The sequence below is a fragment of the Hypoxylon fragiforme genome, assembly GCF_022984875.1.
Source record: "Hypoxylon fragiforme strain CBS 206.31 chromosome Unknown GGS25scaffold_9, whole genome shotgun sequence".
Lineage (NCBI taxonomy): Eukaryota > Fungi > Ascomycota > Sordariomycetes > Xylariales > Hypoxylaceae > Hypoxylon > Hypoxylon fragiforme.
In genome coordinates, this window is record NW_026054764.1 from 1766265 (window position 1) to 1784195 (window position 17931).

The 17931-nt window shown below is 46.1% G+C and overlaps 6 protein-coding genes across 6 annotated transcripts; 3 read left to right on the top strand and 3 right to left on the bottom strand.

The window, feature by feature from the left end:
* Positions 1-237: 237 nt before the first annotated feature.
* On the bottom strand, positions 238-1704 carry GGS25DRAFT_454937 (GPR1/FUN34/yaaH family-domain-containing protein). The gene is made up of 3 exons (XM_049258882.1): positions 1179-1704; positions 648-1049; positions 238-591 (listed from the first exon to the last, which is right to left on the bottom strand). Exons 1-3 carry the CDS (start codon positions 1553-1555, stop codon positions 501-503), a joined length of 870 nt encoding a protein of 289 aa, XP_049113201.1. The 5' UTR covers positions 1556-1704; the 3' UTR covers positions 238-500.
* A 2499-nt stretch (positions 1705-4203) lies between these two features.
* GGS25DRAFT_507683 (uncharacterized protein) lies at positions 4204-4669 on the top strand. Its single transcript, XM_049262407.1, has one exon. It carries the CDS (start codon positions 4385-4387, stop codon positions 4604-4606), a length of 222 nt encoding a protein of 73 aa, XP_049113202.1. The 5' UTR covers positions 4204-4384; the 3' UTR covers positions 4607-4669.
* Positions 4670-5822: 1153 nt separating this feature from the next.
* GGS25DRAFT_507685 (Translin) lies at positions 5823-7064 on the bottom strand. The gene is made up of 3 exons (XM_049262408.1): positions 6710-7064; positions 6610-6627; positions 5823-6552 (listed from the first exon to the last, which is right to left on the bottom strand). Exons 1-3 carry the CDS (start codon positions 6937-6939, stop codon positions 5952-5954), a joined length of 849 nt encoding a protein of 282 aa, XP_049113203.1. The 5' UTR covers positions 6940-7064; the 3' UTR covers positions 5823-5951.
* Positions 7065-7287: 223 nt separating this feature from the next.
* GGS25DRAFT_507687 (glycosyltransferase family 50 protein) lies at positions 7288-9222 on the top strand. The gene is made up of 2 exons (XM_049262409.1): positions 7288-8734; positions 8883-9222. Exons 1-2 carry the CDS (start codon positions 7688-7690, stop codon positions 9141-9143), a joined length of 1308 nt encoding a protein of 435 aa, XP_049113204.1. The 5' UTR covers positions 7288-7687; the 3' UTR covers positions 9144-9222.
* Positions 9223-9821: 599 nt separating this feature from the next.
* Positions 9822-12141, bottom strand: GGS25DRAFT_455199 (uncharacterized protein). Its single transcript, XM_049258884.1, has 2 exons — positions 10243-12141; positions 9822-10181 (listed from the first exon to the last, which is right to left on the bottom strand). The coding sequence occupies exons 1-2, from the start codon at positions 11834-11836 to the stop codon at positions 9922-9924; spliced, it is 1854 nt and encodes a 617-aa protein (XP_049113205.1). The 5' UTR covers positions 11837-12141; the 3' UTR covers positions 9822-9921.
* Positions 12142-15512: 3371 nt separating this feature from the next.
* Positions 15513-17265, top strand: GGS25DRAFT_455230 (subtilisin-like protein). The gene is made up of 3 exons (XM_049258885.1): positions 15513-16278; positions 16396-16882; positions 16982-17265. The coding sequence occupies exons 1-3, from the start codon at positions 15664-15666 to the stop codon at positions 17149-17151; spliced, it is 1272 nt and encodes a 423-aa protein (XP_049113206.1). The 5' UTR covers positions 15513-15663; the 3' UTR covers positions 17152-17265.
* Positions 17266-17931: the final 666 nt, after the last annotated feature.

Here is a 17931-nt window from a genome sequence, read left to right on the forward strand (position 1 = left end):
GGACTTCGTTAGTCAGTAACAGGCCTACGTAGTTCATATTAGTTTAGATCCATCCGTTCTGAACATTCGGTCTTTTTCTTTTTTCTTCTCGGGGAGTGTCAGTTGGTAACGAGGATCAAGATAAATAGGTATCCTTCGCCATATAGTACAAGACTATTATTAAAACTGCTACTTGGATACCTAGATAGTAGGTATCAACATGACAGATATGTGTGGAACGATTGGTATTCACCTCCCTTTCATCATCTTTACACATTTATATCCATCCCATCATTCGACCTTGCCTCCAGGTGGATAGATATTATCCATCCGCATTTCATTTTCTGTATCTGCGTCGCATAATGATTAAATAAGTAGATTTGGTATCATAACCCTCCCCGCTTCCCGAAAAAGAATGCCGGACGGCCCACTGCCGTGACCTGTTCCCACTCCAATTTCAGATACTAAAACACACAAAAAGCCACACGAAGCTGCGACGAGCTCTCCGATGGGGTACTGACTTAAACAGTCTCACGTTCGGTCTTCTGACGCTCCTGGCGACCCTTCTCAGACCATGGGAAGTGGAAGACGGGAATGATGAAGAACGAGTTGCTAAAGGGAGGTTAGCTGATATTCGCCAAAAGATACACGATGAGCAAGGGACATACCTAGAGTCGGCAATACCGGCAAAGGCGTTGTACCATGCCAAGAAAGCGGCAATCAAACCAAAGCCACCACCGGCTTGCGTAAGTTTAACGGCAGCGGTAGCAGCGCCATTGGACTTGGCAAATTCACCGCAAGCCAACATGAGGAAGGCCAGGTCGAGGGTGAGGAACAGGGTGAAGAACATGACAGTCGATCGTAGCGTGCACAGGAGCAGGAGGAAGGTGAAGATGAACCAGCCCGTGAGGAAGAAACCAAGCACGGACGCTACACCAGCGGCGCCACTAACCTCCTCCGTGTCGCCGAGGACATTGAAGCCCGGAGTTAGGATGATGGCGTAGGAGATCCAGAAGCCGCCGTATGAGGACAGAGCAGTAGCACCAAAGGTGTTGCCAACAGCCATCTCCCTTTGTAACAGAAAAATTCCATAGTTAGCAGATGTAATTATGAAAACCGGCTAATACGGAACTGCCAAAATGCCAATTTTTTTTTGTTCTTTGAACAATGAATTCTTAAGTCAGGTAGGTTGTACTTACCACATGCCAGCCAAGAGTTGCACGAGACCGCCGTATCCAAAGGCCAGAGACAAGGCAATATTCGGGGTAGTAATGTCTCGGGCGCCACAGTTGACGAGAGATAGCACAAAGGTGGTCAGGGCGAAAGCCGAGAGACCGAGAGGCGCGGGATTGGCGAACTTGCGGTGCTCGATGGGCTTATACAGCCCCGGTTGGAACTCCCCGCCAAAGGCAGGGAGTCGAGCATCAGGGCCAGCGTGCGCGTGGTATAGAGGATTACCACCATAGTCGTACCGTTGAGTGGTAGAAGCGCCGTTGAGGTTGTTAGCACCAGTGCTGACGCCCTTCTCGGAGTCGGCAACTGGTGGTGCGGTCGTTTGGGGTTCGGTGGAAGCCATCGTGAAGGGAAGTTAGATATCCAATGGACCAGTAGCTGGAGCTGAATTCTTCTGCTATCCGCGACTAGGGGAAAAGCAAAAAAAGAGGGAGAGACAGAAACCCCGGATCGAATTTGGGGGCAGCAGTGGAAAGGCCAGTGCCTTAAATATGGGAATATGAGAGCTCTGTTTATGAGAAGTAGATAGGTTGGTAGGGTTAGTAGTCAATGGGGAAATATCTGGGGGGGGTGGGAAAGAAAACGGGGTGGACTGGGGAAATTATAGTTACATCGAATAGTCTGCTAAGTGTAGTTAATAGTTATACTACAACTGTACTAGCATTAAAGAGGTAACTAACGACATGCTCCCAACTTCCCGTAAACGGTAATACACAGCTATGTACTAGGTAGTTAGACAGCTACAGGCTACAGCTCTCTCTGTAGAGTCTGTACAATACATATGTAGTTACAAGTACCTTAAGGCTTTTTGGTAACTCCACTACCCCGTACGCGCTATATCTCTTATCCCTGCTATATCCCCTGTCATACCCTTGTCAACCACCTTGTACAGTATGTCTACCTTGCATATCCCCTGTAGGCCAACAAGCGGAAAAGGACCTTTGAAGGGGGGGAGAGAGAAAAATCCACTCTCCCAATCAATAGGCATAGCTTGGCTTAGCTTGGCTTAGCTTGGTTTCTTATTTTTCATCCAATACGCCATCACCATTTGGTCTATTCTCCGGGGTAAGTACCTAAGTGGTTATGTGTTTTGTGTTGAGAGTATCTAGGGTGCCTACCTAGGATACCTAGTACCTTACCCCGACATATTGCATCACGTAACGCAGCCAAAGAGCATTAAAAGTCATCTCTTGGTACTTACTCTGCAGGATCTTTTCTCCGACTCCTCTCTCCGAGTCCCAATCCTCTCCCCAACCACTTCGTTTGTAGCTGTGTAATACAAACCGACGAAAAATCAAAAGAAAAAGAATCCAACTTAATACGTAATAACCCACCAGCCAAGGTGATATGCGGCTAAAATACACACTACATTCTTTCCGCTTCGCCGGGACATGTGTAATATTCCCCTAACTGTTTGCAGTACCGTCCGTTCCTAGTGTGTATATATGTGGCCTACTTTACCTACATGTACTACACTAGACACGCTTGAATCAAGTGGCTTGGCCCGTTGAACGGAATTCAACATTCTAGAAACCCATTTTAGAAGCGCATCAAAGAAGCAAAGGTGACCTGTTGACCAACTACCTATACGAAACTAGGGTCCAGCAGACCCGGATGAATGGTTTGAATTGGACATCGCCTTACACGACTTTAACGACGTACATGTTTTAGTACACACATGTCTACTAGGTATGTACTATGTAGCACCATAACGAAGCTTAGCTTATGTACCGGAAGGCATCATCCTGGTGTACCACCACCCCCTCCTAGCATTTCCCTGCCACACCGGAGAAAAGGGACGAGCTTCCAGGAGTCCAGGAGTCCAGGATACGACACCGATTCGAGCTTACACGCTACTTTACATGCTCTGTATCAAGTTTCATTTGGATATCGGTAAGGTAGGTAATCTGTGAGAAAGGGTAAACTTGACTGGCCTATCAGGTATGTATATGTTGAGTACCTAGGTAGGTACTAGGTAAGTAGTTGCTTACCTATTATTTTACTATTTGTTATCGCATGGCAAACGTTCTCAATAAGGGTGAGATGAGATAGCTTTGGCCAATATAAATCGAGAAATGTATCTTGCACCTCTAGTAAGCAGATGATAGGTGATTCCGACTCGATGAAAAACAAAAATGAAAAGGGGGGGGGGGCTTGCGTGGTACGACTCCATGCTCCATGCAACCAACAAGTGTGGTAACAGCGCAGTAGAAAAGTTACCGGTGGTCGGGATGAGCCGCAAAATGTGTCTTAAAAGTAAAAAGCACAATAATATTGTATAATTTGTATAGCTCATCGAAGAAGCGTTGGTTCGACGTAGTATTTGAGCGGATGTGATACATACCTTTGGTAAATTAGTACTATTTATGTAGCACAGTATACCTCTCTCTTCGGACGGGACTTCTAAAGTAAGACGATTCTATCGCACAGCACAGTTTGTTGGTCCTAGCTAAACGGCATACCGCATGCATACACTATTCGATATACTAGGTATGTGGCTTATGATTGGCTAGACTGAGTATTATCTTCCTGAGTCAGCACAACATATCACTGTACAATACCAAATAGTTATTGTTCTCCAAATTGTTATTTCGATATCATCGTAACTACGGCCGCTCAAAGATCCATGACTTACTGTAATACCACGAACAACAAGATCTGTTAACCCAAGGTTATAGATATTTGTGGAGTATGAGATCTTTTCCCCTCTTTTATGCGCAGAGATTCCGCACCCTCAGAATGACAATCACTCTATTAGTATAAAAATAAGAGAAAACAGAAATCCATTGATCAAAGAATGGATGAACTACACTAACCTTAGATACATTACTAGGTACATAGTAGATGTGCAAGACGTGTATGATACATACCTACATAACTAGCCTAGTATGCATATATAAATCATGGAATTGCATAGCACACTAACAACCTGGACCCCTTCCCCCACAAGAGTGGAGAAGAGCCAAGTTTTTCCCCTCATCTTTCAAATTCATCAATTCCGTTATCCGTTATCTCCAAAAAAAAAAAGTCCTATTAGTTAACTACCCCCAAGACTTCTCAAAGATTCATACTATTGGAGTCACTTGACTTTTTGGGACGTTCCTTTCGAGCGACTGGCATGCCATGAGGTTTGAGAAAACTAACCTAAAGATCACCCTAAGCTAGCCTTGCCATGAATGCCGCGCCCTGGCACTTGCCGTACATGGTTAATCTTTGGTGCTTGGCAACAGCTTTTGCCTTACTTACCCCAGATCCTAATACCCCACAGTCTCGCGGAGCTGAGGAAGCTGAGGGAAACACGTCATTGAAAATTGGCATGTGCTACTTTGCCGAGCTCTGCCGTGATAATTTTGAGGTTCAATATTGTTTGGGTGTATTTCTCTTTTTTCTTTGACATTGCTGACTTATCTCGATTTAACTAATGGTACCTAGGTAGGTAATGCGTACAAGCACTTAGTAAGTTATGTAGCACATAGGTCAACGACTCAACGGCATTTATTTTTATAATCACTTCCTGGTTAATGCAATATCGGGGTATTGCAGAGTCACATCCAACTATTTAAGTAGAGTATAAGGCTTGGTCATCCCTGCCAGGCAAGCTGGTGAGGTCGGTCGCCTTTCTTATCAAAGCTCGTAGTCTTCATTTACTAAGTACAGTACTGGTCCGGCAAGCACGGCAACATTTTATATCGGACTACACCGCAGACTTATAAAATTCAGCCGGATGGAAGTCTTGATAACTACATTTTACACCCTGAATCGATATCAGCTAACTTGCCTAACCTTAATGCGCTCAGGGGTAATTGTACCCTAAGGTAGATCGATATATAGGTACCTATACATACCTATATTTCAGGGGGGGGTTACTTCCATATGTATGGAATGTCGCCTTTTGTATACGAAGCCTTCTAGCTTCAATAATCGTATACGCAAGGTTCCCTCGGGTTGTCGCCCACGACGAGTGTATCACAGCATCTAACGATCTACGAACATTGTCAGGGGAGCCCGGCTTTATAGTATTGCTTCTTATTATTGGTACGCCACATGGGACGCGAACAGCCCCCGTGGAACAAATCGTAGAATAGATAGGCAAGTAATATGTAAGTAATCTACACGTCAAACCCTCAGCTGACACTGACCTCCTGCGCCACCTACATGTATTGTCCTTATATATTGGGATGCGTAGGCATGTATCCGAGACCCCGTGGAAATTGGTGGTATCTCAATTGCAATCCATATGCTACCTAGCTGCAGCTGAAGCAAACCACCAATATCAACTTGGTGACTGTGCGTCCGATGGATTAAAGCTTCAATGTTGTACACGCTCATCTACTATATAGTAGATAACTGCTGGTTATGGTTATGGTTACACCGGTGGGCGGGAGCCGGTAACACGTCAAGTTTCACTATACATACCTACCTAAAACGGACGAAGCCCTTCGTCAGGGTGTCTGTTACTTTGATGTCCTGGCTTATTATTGCCTATCGACCATCGTATCATACCTATGCTGTAATTTCCATTGGGAAAACACCATGCCAAGGATGTTGAGAATTCAGGGTCTGGACTTGACCGGCCCCATAGTTATAAATATCGAAGAACATGACTACATGGCAGGAGAATGAATATCCCAGTGATATTATCTAAAGTGACTATCTGCAATACTAACCTGCTCGGGTAAAGTATAGAGTACTAGTAGTACAGATCTTTAACGAAGAGATAAGGGTTTGCCGTGTACATCTCAGTCCATGGACACATCCTCACGATCTCTATCCCCTCCGGACTCATTCATATCCGGCATCCAGCCCTTTGGTCGCTCGTTGCCTCGAACGGTAATACCGTACCCGAGGCGTTCCACCTTGAGGACCTGCTCGATCATGATACTCAACTTCTTAGCATACGTACCCGGTTTCCCGCCGACGGTCGGGCAGATCTGCAGCATAGAGCTGATATCTTGCATGTCAGTAAGAATGGTGCGGTTGATAGTGTCGTCAGTGGTTCGTCCTGGCATACTCCCACTCAATGCAGTGACGGCAGTCGCGAAGCGCATTATTTCTCCAGTGAGATCGAATATGCCAAATACATAATCCGGAGGTGTGAGTGATATGTTGGCAGGCAGAGCTTCTTCGGCCTGTGAGGGCGTGATGAGCTGTTGATACCGGAGGTAATGAAGGAATGAGACGGCCTCGACGAATTCCTCCAGACAGATGAGTTGGTAACGATATCGATTCATTCCCGTGACATCTGCCTCAATGGTAACCAAGTGGCCAGCGATCTCCTTTATTCGTTCATCGATCTCAGTTTGAATATGAGGAGGAATTGGCTGGTTCAACCTGCGGACCCTACAAATTGCGTATGAGCGAAAGCAATTAGAAGGGTTGTCTTGCTGTTGCAGTTACCGTTGAAGTGAAAAGATGCTGTAGAATGTCAGTTAATCATACTGAGCTGAGATAAGTTAGGTAGGTAGGTAGGTAGGTAGGTAGGCATGTGTCTACTCACATCTTCTTACTGAGAGCGGTAACATCTCTTGAGACTTTCCCAATTCTCATGCGGCGATCATGGTGCTCATCTAACTCATCACGAAAAGATTCAAACATGGAAGTATATGCATTACGGGGCGCATCCTTAATCGGCTTGGTATCCATCGTCTTCTCCTTCCCTTGGTAGTCTCTTTTAATGCCGCCACCCATCCCACGACTTTGAGGTTGCGAGATACGAACCCCAGACATGTTTAGATTAAGATTATGAGGGTTATAACAGTTTGTTGTTTGTTTGAGATTTAATGCTTTTAGTACTAACTATTTAATAATGATGAGGACCTAACGTTAGGTTCAATCATGATGTTACTGCTTACTACGCCCGTACGCCGTACTACTTCAGTCTTAACTAGGTTAGGTACTCTAGGTATGCACATAAGGCTGGCACTAGTCATTTTAGCCGCAGATGACCCGAGTGACTTGTACAAACAATGAAACTTTAAGTTTGAGCTTAGTTGACATAATAGTTGTACGTACATACCTAGGTTAGGTAGCTACGTACTCGGTACCTACCTAGGTAGGTATCCATCACGGTCACGCGCATTACTTGTCGCCATATAATACCTACATATGTAGTAGTACCAAGTACCTAACTACATAATAATACATCAACGATATTATTTACCACAAGTAATCTCAACACATCATCATACTCTTCATGCTAGAGCCTCAAATATAGGTGTGAATCATGTTGGTGAATGACCATCTGATGAGGCTCTCATTACAAAACAAAACAATTTGATTTTGACCACGAGAAACTTTCATTCAATCCATTCCATTACAGTGCTGGCCACTCACTCATATACATATCTCAATTCTTGAAGCCCAAGGGACAAATCGCATTTAGGTACCTACCTAAGGTTATCTAATACATAGGAAAAGGAACAAGAAAAAGAAACATCACAGACAAGGGGGGAAGAGAACAAGGAAATAAACAACCATGGCCTCTCAAGTAAAGAAGCTTGTCTCGCGGCCCTTCCCGCTGTTCGCCCTAGCGAGCATCCTACGCGTCGTCATGCTCGTGTACGGCCTATGGCAGGACGCTAACTCGCCTCTCAAGTACACGGACATCGACTATCTCGTGTTCACTGATGCCGCGCGCTTCACCTTCTCCTCCGCCTCCGCCTCGCCGTACACGCGCGAGACCTATCGCTACACGCCCCTGCTCGCCTGGCTCCTGTACCCGACCACCTGGCCCGGCACCTTTTGGTTCTCCTTCGGCAAGGTCCTGTTTGCTGCCGCCGATCTCCTGGCCGGCTACCTCATCATCCTCGTGCTGGAGGGCCCCCACGTGCGCATGTCCACGGAGCGGGCGTGCAAGTATGCGAGCATATGGCTGCTCAATCCCATGGTCGCAACGATCAGCACGAGGGGTAGTTCGGAGGGACTGCTAGGCGTGCTGGTCATGGGACTACTGTGGGCCGTGCTCGAGCGGAGGGTTACGCTCGCCGGCCTACTGTTGGGACTTGGTGTCCACTTCAAGATCTATCCCTTCATCTACGCCCCCGCGATCATATGGTGGATGGATGCGGAGCAGATGAGCAGAACGGTGAGGGCCAAGAGCCAGCGGCGAAGGAGCAGTCAAGTCATTCGGGAGCCCGCGCCACCCACGGGTGCTCTGGACCAGGTTGTGGCATTCATGACACCTGCTCGCATCACCCTTGCCCTTGTCAGCCTAGCCACGTTCTTGGCCTTGAACCTCATCATGTACGCCCTTTACGGCATGCCGTTCTTGACAAATACCTTCTTCCACCATGTCACCCGCATCGACCATCGTCACAACTTCAGCCCCTACAACATTTTGCTGTATCTTAGGTCGGCACATCCGAGCTCCTCGTCCCTCAAGGTCGAATCTGTAGCCTTTCTACCGCAGCTCTTATTATCGACGGTTCTTATACCCTTTGTGGGTGCAAAGAAGGACCTACCAGCTACCATGCTCGCACAGACGTTTGCTTTTGTGACCTTTAACAAAGTTTGCACAAGCCAGGTAAGATATCCTCTCCTTTCCCCTCTTTCCCCTTTTTCTTCTTTTCCCTCCCCCAATCCCTCGACTAGACTGTGTTTAGTAGAGATAAAAACTACCCCATAATTGGCATTGTTCAAGCGTGATATATCATCTAACAATATGCATCTAGTACTTTCTCTGGTACATGGTCTTCTTGCCTCTGTACCTACCTCACTCCTCACTCCTCCGCCGACCGGGTCTCGGTCTGTCGACCCTCGCACTCTGGGTTGCAACACAGGGACGGTGGCTGCAGCAAGCCTACAATCTTGAATTTCTCGGTCTAAGCACGTTCGTCTCGGGTCTGTGGACATCATCGCTAGCATTCTTCTTGGTCAACTGTTGGATCCTAGGGGTCATCGTCGAGGACCTGGATAGAGAGGCCTGGGTATGAGATGAAACGAGTTGCGTTTTGAGTTGGATAACTATATATATGTGTGTGTGTATGTGTGTATGTGTGTGTGAGAGGGAGGGGAAGGGGGGGGGGGGGGGGGGGGCAGTGGTAATAGTAGCATTTGATAGGAGACCTAGACTCTTCGCCTGATAAAAAACCCTTGCAAATAGATAAATATGAGCAAGAAGACGGACCTTGAAGAGCTTGCTTCTTAATGAGCCCCGAAGTTTCCTCTTAAGCCTACGGAACCTCACATAATGAATTTAGAAAGCAATGCGTTGCTTAGAAGTGAATTACTCTCGCGCAAGTATAGAGGTATGTTATGTACACGTTTGTCCATGAGGCCAGATTACCGCCACCAGCCACCACCATCAATAACGGCCATGAAGACTCGATACGCCCATTAAATAAAAGCAGGCAATGCAGTGGGTATTATTCGCCTCCTGAGAGTCAATCCTGTTTTCCCTCTCCAGCGCATGAACCTGCAAATCAAGCACCTCCCCTCCCCTCCCCCCTTTCCATGCTTGTCTATAAGCACATAAAAAAAGCATGCCTCTCACGCGATCCCTCAAGCTCTAATTCCCGTGTGAACTCCGCATAGACAATCCTTCTTCTAGACATCAACTGCCTACCACTCCCACCCCCCTATGCTGAATAGATTGGCACTACAGGTTTTATTGACCATGCCGGTAAGGAAATTCTTTCTGTTTCTTGTATCGATCGATCATGATGATTGTCATGCATAAATTGTTTGCGGTATGTGTTTGGCGTTCGGGCTTCACATGATAGTAATACCACTCGAAAGCATGGCATAGTTTGCCAGCTTGAGAGAGAGCACTCGTGATTTCGGAAAATCAGGGTTAATAACCAACCGACCTTCCTTGTTATAGCCGACTTCGCCGAAGCTATCTACCATCTTCTCGAAGCAGATGTCAGGCCGTACTCGATTAATCTCTGCTACGATTTCGTCACTCCATACTCCAGAGCACCAACCGTCTCTAACCATGAAGTATGGGTTAAGGGGCGGGACAGGTGAGTCTTGCCCAGACAATTAGCTAAATGCATTTTGGGATATGGAGGGGAAAATGGCGATACATACCTAGATCAACGTATCGGATACGTAGTAGTTCTACGGATTTCAAGCGCTCCAAGGCTCGAATACCGCCTAGCACGAGTTGCTCAAAAGCCGCAATGAAGTGCATATCAGTGATGCCCGAACCCGATTCATTCCACTGGACATTCTGCCGGCAGCAGTTCTTGACGGTGAGATCAATAGTTTTAAGCCGGGTAGTGCGAGGATTAGAATACTTGGCAAGCACATCGAAAAATCTATGGCAAACACGTCCAGTATACGAGATATGCTCTAGATTACTTGCAGCCTTGGCCATTTTCTCGCACCAATGAAGCTGCTCACAGACCTTAAGATAGTAAGGCGGGCATGCCGACTCTCTGCGATAGTCGCACTCAAGGCAGAGATTGAGACTAGTGATCTTTGGGTCAAGACACTCAAGTGTGCTCGCCATACTAAGATAGCTTTTAGATTTCGGCTTAGCATAAGTGCCATGCCACTCCTCCAGGTTTGGCAACGCGCGTGATATGACTTCCCAATCCTTCGGCTGCCGAATAATATTCCACTGTCCTTTCACGATAAGTGTTCGAATGGAGGGGATCTCGGGTAAGTCTCGAGTAATCCACGTTGGCCCAGGCAAGTTGAATTTTACTCGTGGTGCCTTTTTCCTCTCCCCACCCTCAAGCGTCATGACCCGTGCCTCGGAAAATTCCGTGCTCACCAGATAGAATACCTCCTCAAGCGTCGAGTTGTCTGTTGGAAGCGCGTAGGTTGCACTGGCGATTCCCTCTGGAGAAACTGTTGGGAGAGCAAGCGAAGTATCCCCGACGGTGGTTGGGTGAAACTTGGGTTGGAATACTGGGAACCAGATCTCGATATGCTTCACATACGTTCGAAGATGGGGATGGCGCACGAAGAAGGCTATGACATCGTTGCTGCAAAATACAGTTGCTTTTAGTTTGATATGCCGATACAGTCGTTGCTGAATCAGATCCCTCCACAAAGGGCAGACGAGGGCCAAGTTTGATAGTTCCTTTCTTCGTGAATGTCGCAGTGCGGTACTCCAACTACGGGCGTTGACACTTGGAATGTTGAGGGAGCTTGGTGATGTGGTTGAGACTCGATACCCAAATATGTGGTCGAGAATGCATTCATGAATTTCCGCAGGCAACTGAGCCAAGGTCAAAACTGGATTCTGCTCGACAACTGCCGGCGCAGAAACGGGACTTGTGACCATACAATCATCGGAACCCACACAGTCTGGCTGACATGTCAAACAACGAATATCGGTTTGGCCTTGTTGGGCATTGGGGAATGGAGTACTGCTGGGGCGTGTAGGGGGGACGAAATCGGTAGACTTGGGCTGTTCTAGAGGTGGACTTGCAGGACCAGGCGTGACGGGTGTCGATGTGGTGGTCATGATGGCAGCTAGTTCGACGGTGGCGGTACCTTCATCTTCATCTTCATCTTCGTCTCGGTCAGCCGACATGTCTCTTTGTAGGTAAGGTTCTCTCGGAAGATGAAGACTCTGAGAGTGAGACTCGAATGTATTGTTCGTGGTCGTATCCTCATTGTGAAAGGTGGCAGAATCCCTAGAAGCTGCCGTGATTTTTTTGAATTCCATGATGCTTGGATATTAATCAATTACGAGATGATGATGCCCATGGCTTGTGGGCTGGGGAAGAACACCGACTGCCTGTTGGTTGGTCGGAGGTAGATTTCAGACAGGGTATGGGGTCGCTGGTTTAAAATTGTGAAGGTCTTGGAAAGAAAAAGAAAGACCAGTGAGCTGCTGAAGACCTAGCGATTACTAGAGGAGATGAAGTAATTGAGTAAACGATTGAAGAGGCGACAAGCCGCGGAATGGTTGGTTCAATTTCAAGTTAGCCGCCGGGCTACACTATGTGGCTAGCCAGACGTATGTAGAATGGATAAGGAAGTATAAGGAAGTATACGGGTAAGTAGGTGTAGTCCGAGAGAGGGTCCCTTGATTCGAAGAAAAGTCGCGTTTCTAGAGGTTAAGACGTTCGATGTTCTGGGTTCTGGGTTCGAGGTTCGAGGCTCGAGGTTCGATGGAAGGGGGTCGATTATGCCCACCCAATATGAGATTAGGGCGAGTCGAATGTCCGCAAAAGGAAATTGTTTACAGCGTGAATGTGAGTGATGTGATTGCGTTTGGTCGGTAATGTAATGTGTGAATGGAATTGAATTGAACTAAACTGAACCAAACAGAATTTATCGGGTCAACAAGGTGGTTTTGAAGTTGAAAATAATAGTGTAATAGAAGACTTTGTCAACTAAATTTTGTGTTTTTAAGAGGTCACGAGAGACACTGGATTTTGGGATGATGCAAAATGAACGAACGTGGATGTTGGACGTTGACAGATTTGCCGGGGAGGGGACCTTTACATTAGTATGTACAATGTACATAGTATTTATCAATCATTGATAGTACGCGCCGCTCCAGTCGGGTTAACATTCAACATTGAATATTGGGGGTACCGATGTTATCATGTTAGTTATCGCTCTTGCTGAGTCCTGACATTGTATGCATGTACTTTATTAGGTAGCCACAAATATGCATGTATGCACTGTAGGTATATAGTAGGCATATACCCTGTACTGTGGCACGCACCTCAAGGCTCACGCACCTACTACTGTATTGTACTACATATGTAGTACTACACGCAACATCAATAATCAATCGATACATAATAAACCTTACAAATATGTATGTACCTACCTAGATCCTACATGTAGGTCCTAGGGTACATATATACCATCACTTGAACGCTTCTTATAGAATCCTCCCTTCGATGTTGCTTTGCTAGTATCCTCATTTCTTATACATAATAATGTCTTCTTATCTTCTTGCGCATGCAATATCAAAAATAGACATCTATTGGTGTTTTAACTAACTTAACCAACTTAACCAACATACATATACAGCCACCATGTTGCATTGACCAACATTGAACATACATACATATATGTAGTAGCAGTCTACGTGTATGAAGTACAATGGTGCTCTTGGGCCGGCTGGCGTCTGTCTTTGGCCTCTGAGTGGACTGCACACTTGCAGCAGATCGCCATTCAACGTCCTGAGCGTGCCGGAGTGGATCCGCATCGGAATTACTTGCATGAGCGGTTTGCAGCTTTTGCCTCTCCATGTCTATGTCTATACCTCGATCCCTTTCTCAATGCAACAACAAGCCTTCTTTTTTACTTTCTTTTTTTTTTCCTGAATGACTCGCGTTCTGAAGTTGGCATGACTTGAGAATACATACTTACACAGTACTGTATAGTATTAGTCCTAACACTAATTAGTAACATTTATACATAGGAAGGTTATTAACATGCCCGTTCCTAATCTATGAGAAATTATACTATGTAAAGTGGATACGATTTAGTCAACCAGCGTGACAATATATCAAGGAAAAGACGGGAAAAGAAGGGAAAAAGGCAGTTCGGGACCTCCGTATAGCGGCAGCACAGTCTAGTACTATACGTGCGTAAAACATTTTTGACGTATTGACGCCTCAATGCTCCCACCAAAAGTCCTATCAATGGTCTAAACGGGTCCCAGCAAACAACAAGATGTAGGTACATATAACTAAAGACAGTTTCGATACTTTTTATAAGCATTGAAGTTATAATAGGATCTGATTGTGATAAGAAAACAATCACACGACACAGTACATCGCTTGTAAAGCAGATAGTGTGTAGATAGTATGTAGATAGTATGTAGATAGTACATATGTAATGCAGGATAATGCAGGGACCTTTACCTACCTACAGTACAGTACCTAGTACATCATCAAATCATTAGCAGTACTAGGCTACTAGCTACTAGGTAAGCAGTACAAAAGGTGTACAGACATAACGTTAGTAACTATCTTTTTACCTACCTATTTCGCAATACTACTAGGTTAGTAGACTAGTAATAGACTGTGAATTTAAGCTTGTGGTTTCATATGGTAAGTTTGTATTTTTGACCAATGGAAATCAGCAAATACAGCGATTGCTATTACTTCAAACAGCCTAACGCAGTTACATATGGATCAGGACGGACGGATGCCTCAATGGATCCATCTCTACTAATTAATATTGGACTTTGTCACTTTGGACTTTGGACTTTTAAAATTCAAATGTTAACTAGTAACTACACAAGTAACATACACCCAGTCACCCAGTGTCTTTAATTGCTGGCCAGTCGTCAAAACTTGTTCTTTTTGCTCCTACAATTTTTATTAATCCATGCTAGCTGTGTGCCATTTCATGATGGCTTCGTAATCCAAAAAAGGTCCTTTCAGGCATCTCTCATACATATATAACTGCCTAGGTACTACATACTACATAGGGAGGGTATGTGTACATTGAGCTCTGCTTCATAAATTCTATAAATGAGCATCCTTTGGGTTGTACAATACAGATCTGTGGTAACAACAACATTGAATCCAATCCATCAAGTTGCTTCTTGTATGACGAATAGGTTCTGCAACTTCTGCTAACGATAATAAGACTTTAACCGAACGGATCCCTACTGTAGTATAGTCTGGGGCATTGAATGATGCACGCAACGATCTGGCTATGAAATGCATTCGTTGCAACACGATCACCCTGCTACTTTCCCAGCTAGCCTGTCACAGGACCTCGTTTGGGCCTGACGAGTTGGCTAAAGGTGTACAAGGCGCTCCGGGCCCCTGTCTGTGGATCGACGCGGCGTTCAAGGGGTTCGACGTTTGACTTGGCGGCACTTGGCGCCTATGGCGGCTCCCATCTCGAACTCCTCAGGCAAGCATCTTGACTCTGGAGAGCCTTCTAAGCTATGTTCTGTAGCCTCTTGCATGTCTAGCCGACCAAGATGCTGCTGAATCTCCCATGCTCCCATGCTCCCATGCTCTCATGCTTAAGGGGTTCATCTATGGGGCAGGACCTTACGAGGCTACCTAGTAAATATGCTAGATACATATGATACTACATGCGGCTATGCTGCCGATTAAAACACTCTTTAAAGATCCCATGTCCCTCGTCTTGTTTTCTCACCACGCTTTCCTCGTCGTCTTGTTTTCTTCAACCATCCTTACCAAACTTGTTTTTTTCTTCTATTCTTCTCCGGGTGGATCCCATTTCTTCAAAAAGACATAGGACGTAGAACGGACTGTTAGGGTGCAAACTTTTATTCCATTTTTCTTCTTCATCTTCGTTTGCTTGCTTAACCTAGACTCGTCTTGCATCCTTATCCTTCTATTTTTTACCAAAAAAAAATCTCATATTCGTTTCGTACCACTCACTTGTACATATTATTCCCAACTCCCCTTCATCCGGTATATACTTGATCTCAAGTCCTTCTCTTGTTCTTGAAAAAGAGGGTTTTATCAACTTGAAGACAAATCCTCAGAATCTTTGTCTGGCACAAAAGAGGAAATATCCCAATTCCGATTCTTCATCATGGCGCCCAGTCTCAGCAAGATCTTTACCACCCTTCTCGCCCTAACCCCGCTGGGCACCTTCGCGAGCCCTTTGAACGTATGGCGACCTACTGCCGAGTCCGGGACATCACTGGGGGTCTTCGTTAGTAATCCAGATGCGACGGACGTGGTCCCCAACTCGTACATCGTGGTCTACCACAAGAATACTACCGACGATGAAATCAGCGCACACGAAGCATCTGTCAAGATGGCAGTCAGGAAACGCAACCTAGGCAAGCGAGGTCTCAATGGCCAGTTACTATCCACGAGGGTTCGTAGTTTTGCCATGTCGGGATGGCGCGGTATGGCTTTGGAGTCGGACGACCTCATGATGAACGAGATCAACAATATGGCCATGGTCAACTATGTCGAGGCCAACACATACGTCAAGGCCTTTGGCCTGGTCAACCAGGCCAACGCACCCACCGGTTTGGTTCGATTAAGTCATGCTGAAGTGGGAGGCAACGGCTACGTGTTTGACGACGCAGGTGGTGAAAACATTACGGCTTACATTGTGGATACTGGTATAATGGTTACGCATGAGGATTATGAAGGACGGGCAACGATGGGCTTTAACGCTGTTGAACAAGAAGAGGTACGCTTGAGACTTGCTCACCCACCACACTTGCTGAAAGCGCGAGATGAAAAGGGGGAAAACCCCCCAGACATATAAAACTTGAAGCTAACATTGCGATTGTTTTTATATAAACAGGCTACTGATCTAAATGGCCATGGCTCTCATGTTGCAGGCACCATTGGGGGCGCAACGTTTGGAGTGGCCAAGAATGTCAAGCTGGTTGGCGTAAAGGTTCTTGATGCCCAAGGAGGTGGCACCAATGCTGACGTGATCGACGGCCTCAACTTCGTTGCGCAAGATGCTACCAAGGGAAAATCTGTCATGAACATGTCGCTTGGTGGTCCCGCCTCCCGAGCTATCAACGATGCCATTGAGCGCCTCTTCGCTAACGGGGTTGTACCCGTGGTGGCCGCTGGAAACGAGGCCCAGGATGCGGCCAATGTTTCCCCAGCAAGCAGCCCCAACGCCATCACGGTTGGTGCTATCGACCAGACCAACGACCTACAAGCAAGCTTTAGCAACTTTGGTCGCGTGGTGGACGTATTTGCACCTGGCGTCGACGTAGAGAGCGTCGGCATTACGAGCGATACGGCTAGCGAAACGCTGAGCGGTACTTCTATGGGTATGTCATTCTTTATTTTCCCTTCTTCTCTGGCTTTCTTATTCCATGCGGACTCGATGCAGTTGGTAAAGAGAATACATGAGCTAATCTAGACTACAGCTTCACCACATATCGCAGGACTTGCCGCCTACCTTATGTCTATCGAGGGTCTTACCGACGCCACAGCGGTCTCGGATCGCATAAAGGAGCTAGGTGCTGCTACTGGCGCAAGTGTTCGACGCAACACTCGAGGCACCACCGATGTCATTGCTAACAACGGAAACCAATGATGATGATGATATGGTGACGGTGACGGCGACGGTGACGGTGACGGTTCAAGCGAAGACTATCATTGCTATTGTATATACACATATTATTTTTTAAGACAGAACAAGAAGATAGATGGTACATATCAAATCAAGCGACATTATTCAAATTCATTCATCCAGCGTTCATCGTGTTCATCGCGTCCATCGACACAATTATCCCAGGCCTCTCATCCCTCTACGATGTCTAAACTAGAATTTAATTATAGATAAGTCGAGAAGTCGAGAAAGCTTAGTTGATGATCGGCAAAGCATAGTGCCTAGTATGGTACAGCACGCAAACCGCATTACGTGCTCACGGTCTACTCTACACGATAGCATGGGAAGATCCGCACGCTTACGCAATTCACTGTGGGATATGAGACAAAAGATGGAAAGCCAAGGTCTTGGATTCGACAACTTGAGACTTTTTGGCGATGAAACGTATCTTGGCAGCTGCTTGGCAAGACCCGCGAGAAGAAAAAAATAGACACGTCCAGCCAAGGTAGCCAGCCCAGCGGCTCCAGCCAGAATTACTAATAACAAGTTAAATACTAATAACAGATCGTCTCCTCTACAGCCTCGAAACGTTGGGGTTCAATGTGAGACAAGCACGCATATAACTACGTGTATTTACCTACCTAGGTTGACATGCTGGTAAGTATTACGCCATCGCCATTGTCTATATCCAAATCTCGGTAGATCGATTTGACGATGAATAAGACGCATTGCCAAGAATATTCATGTCCGTGAATAACCATGTCC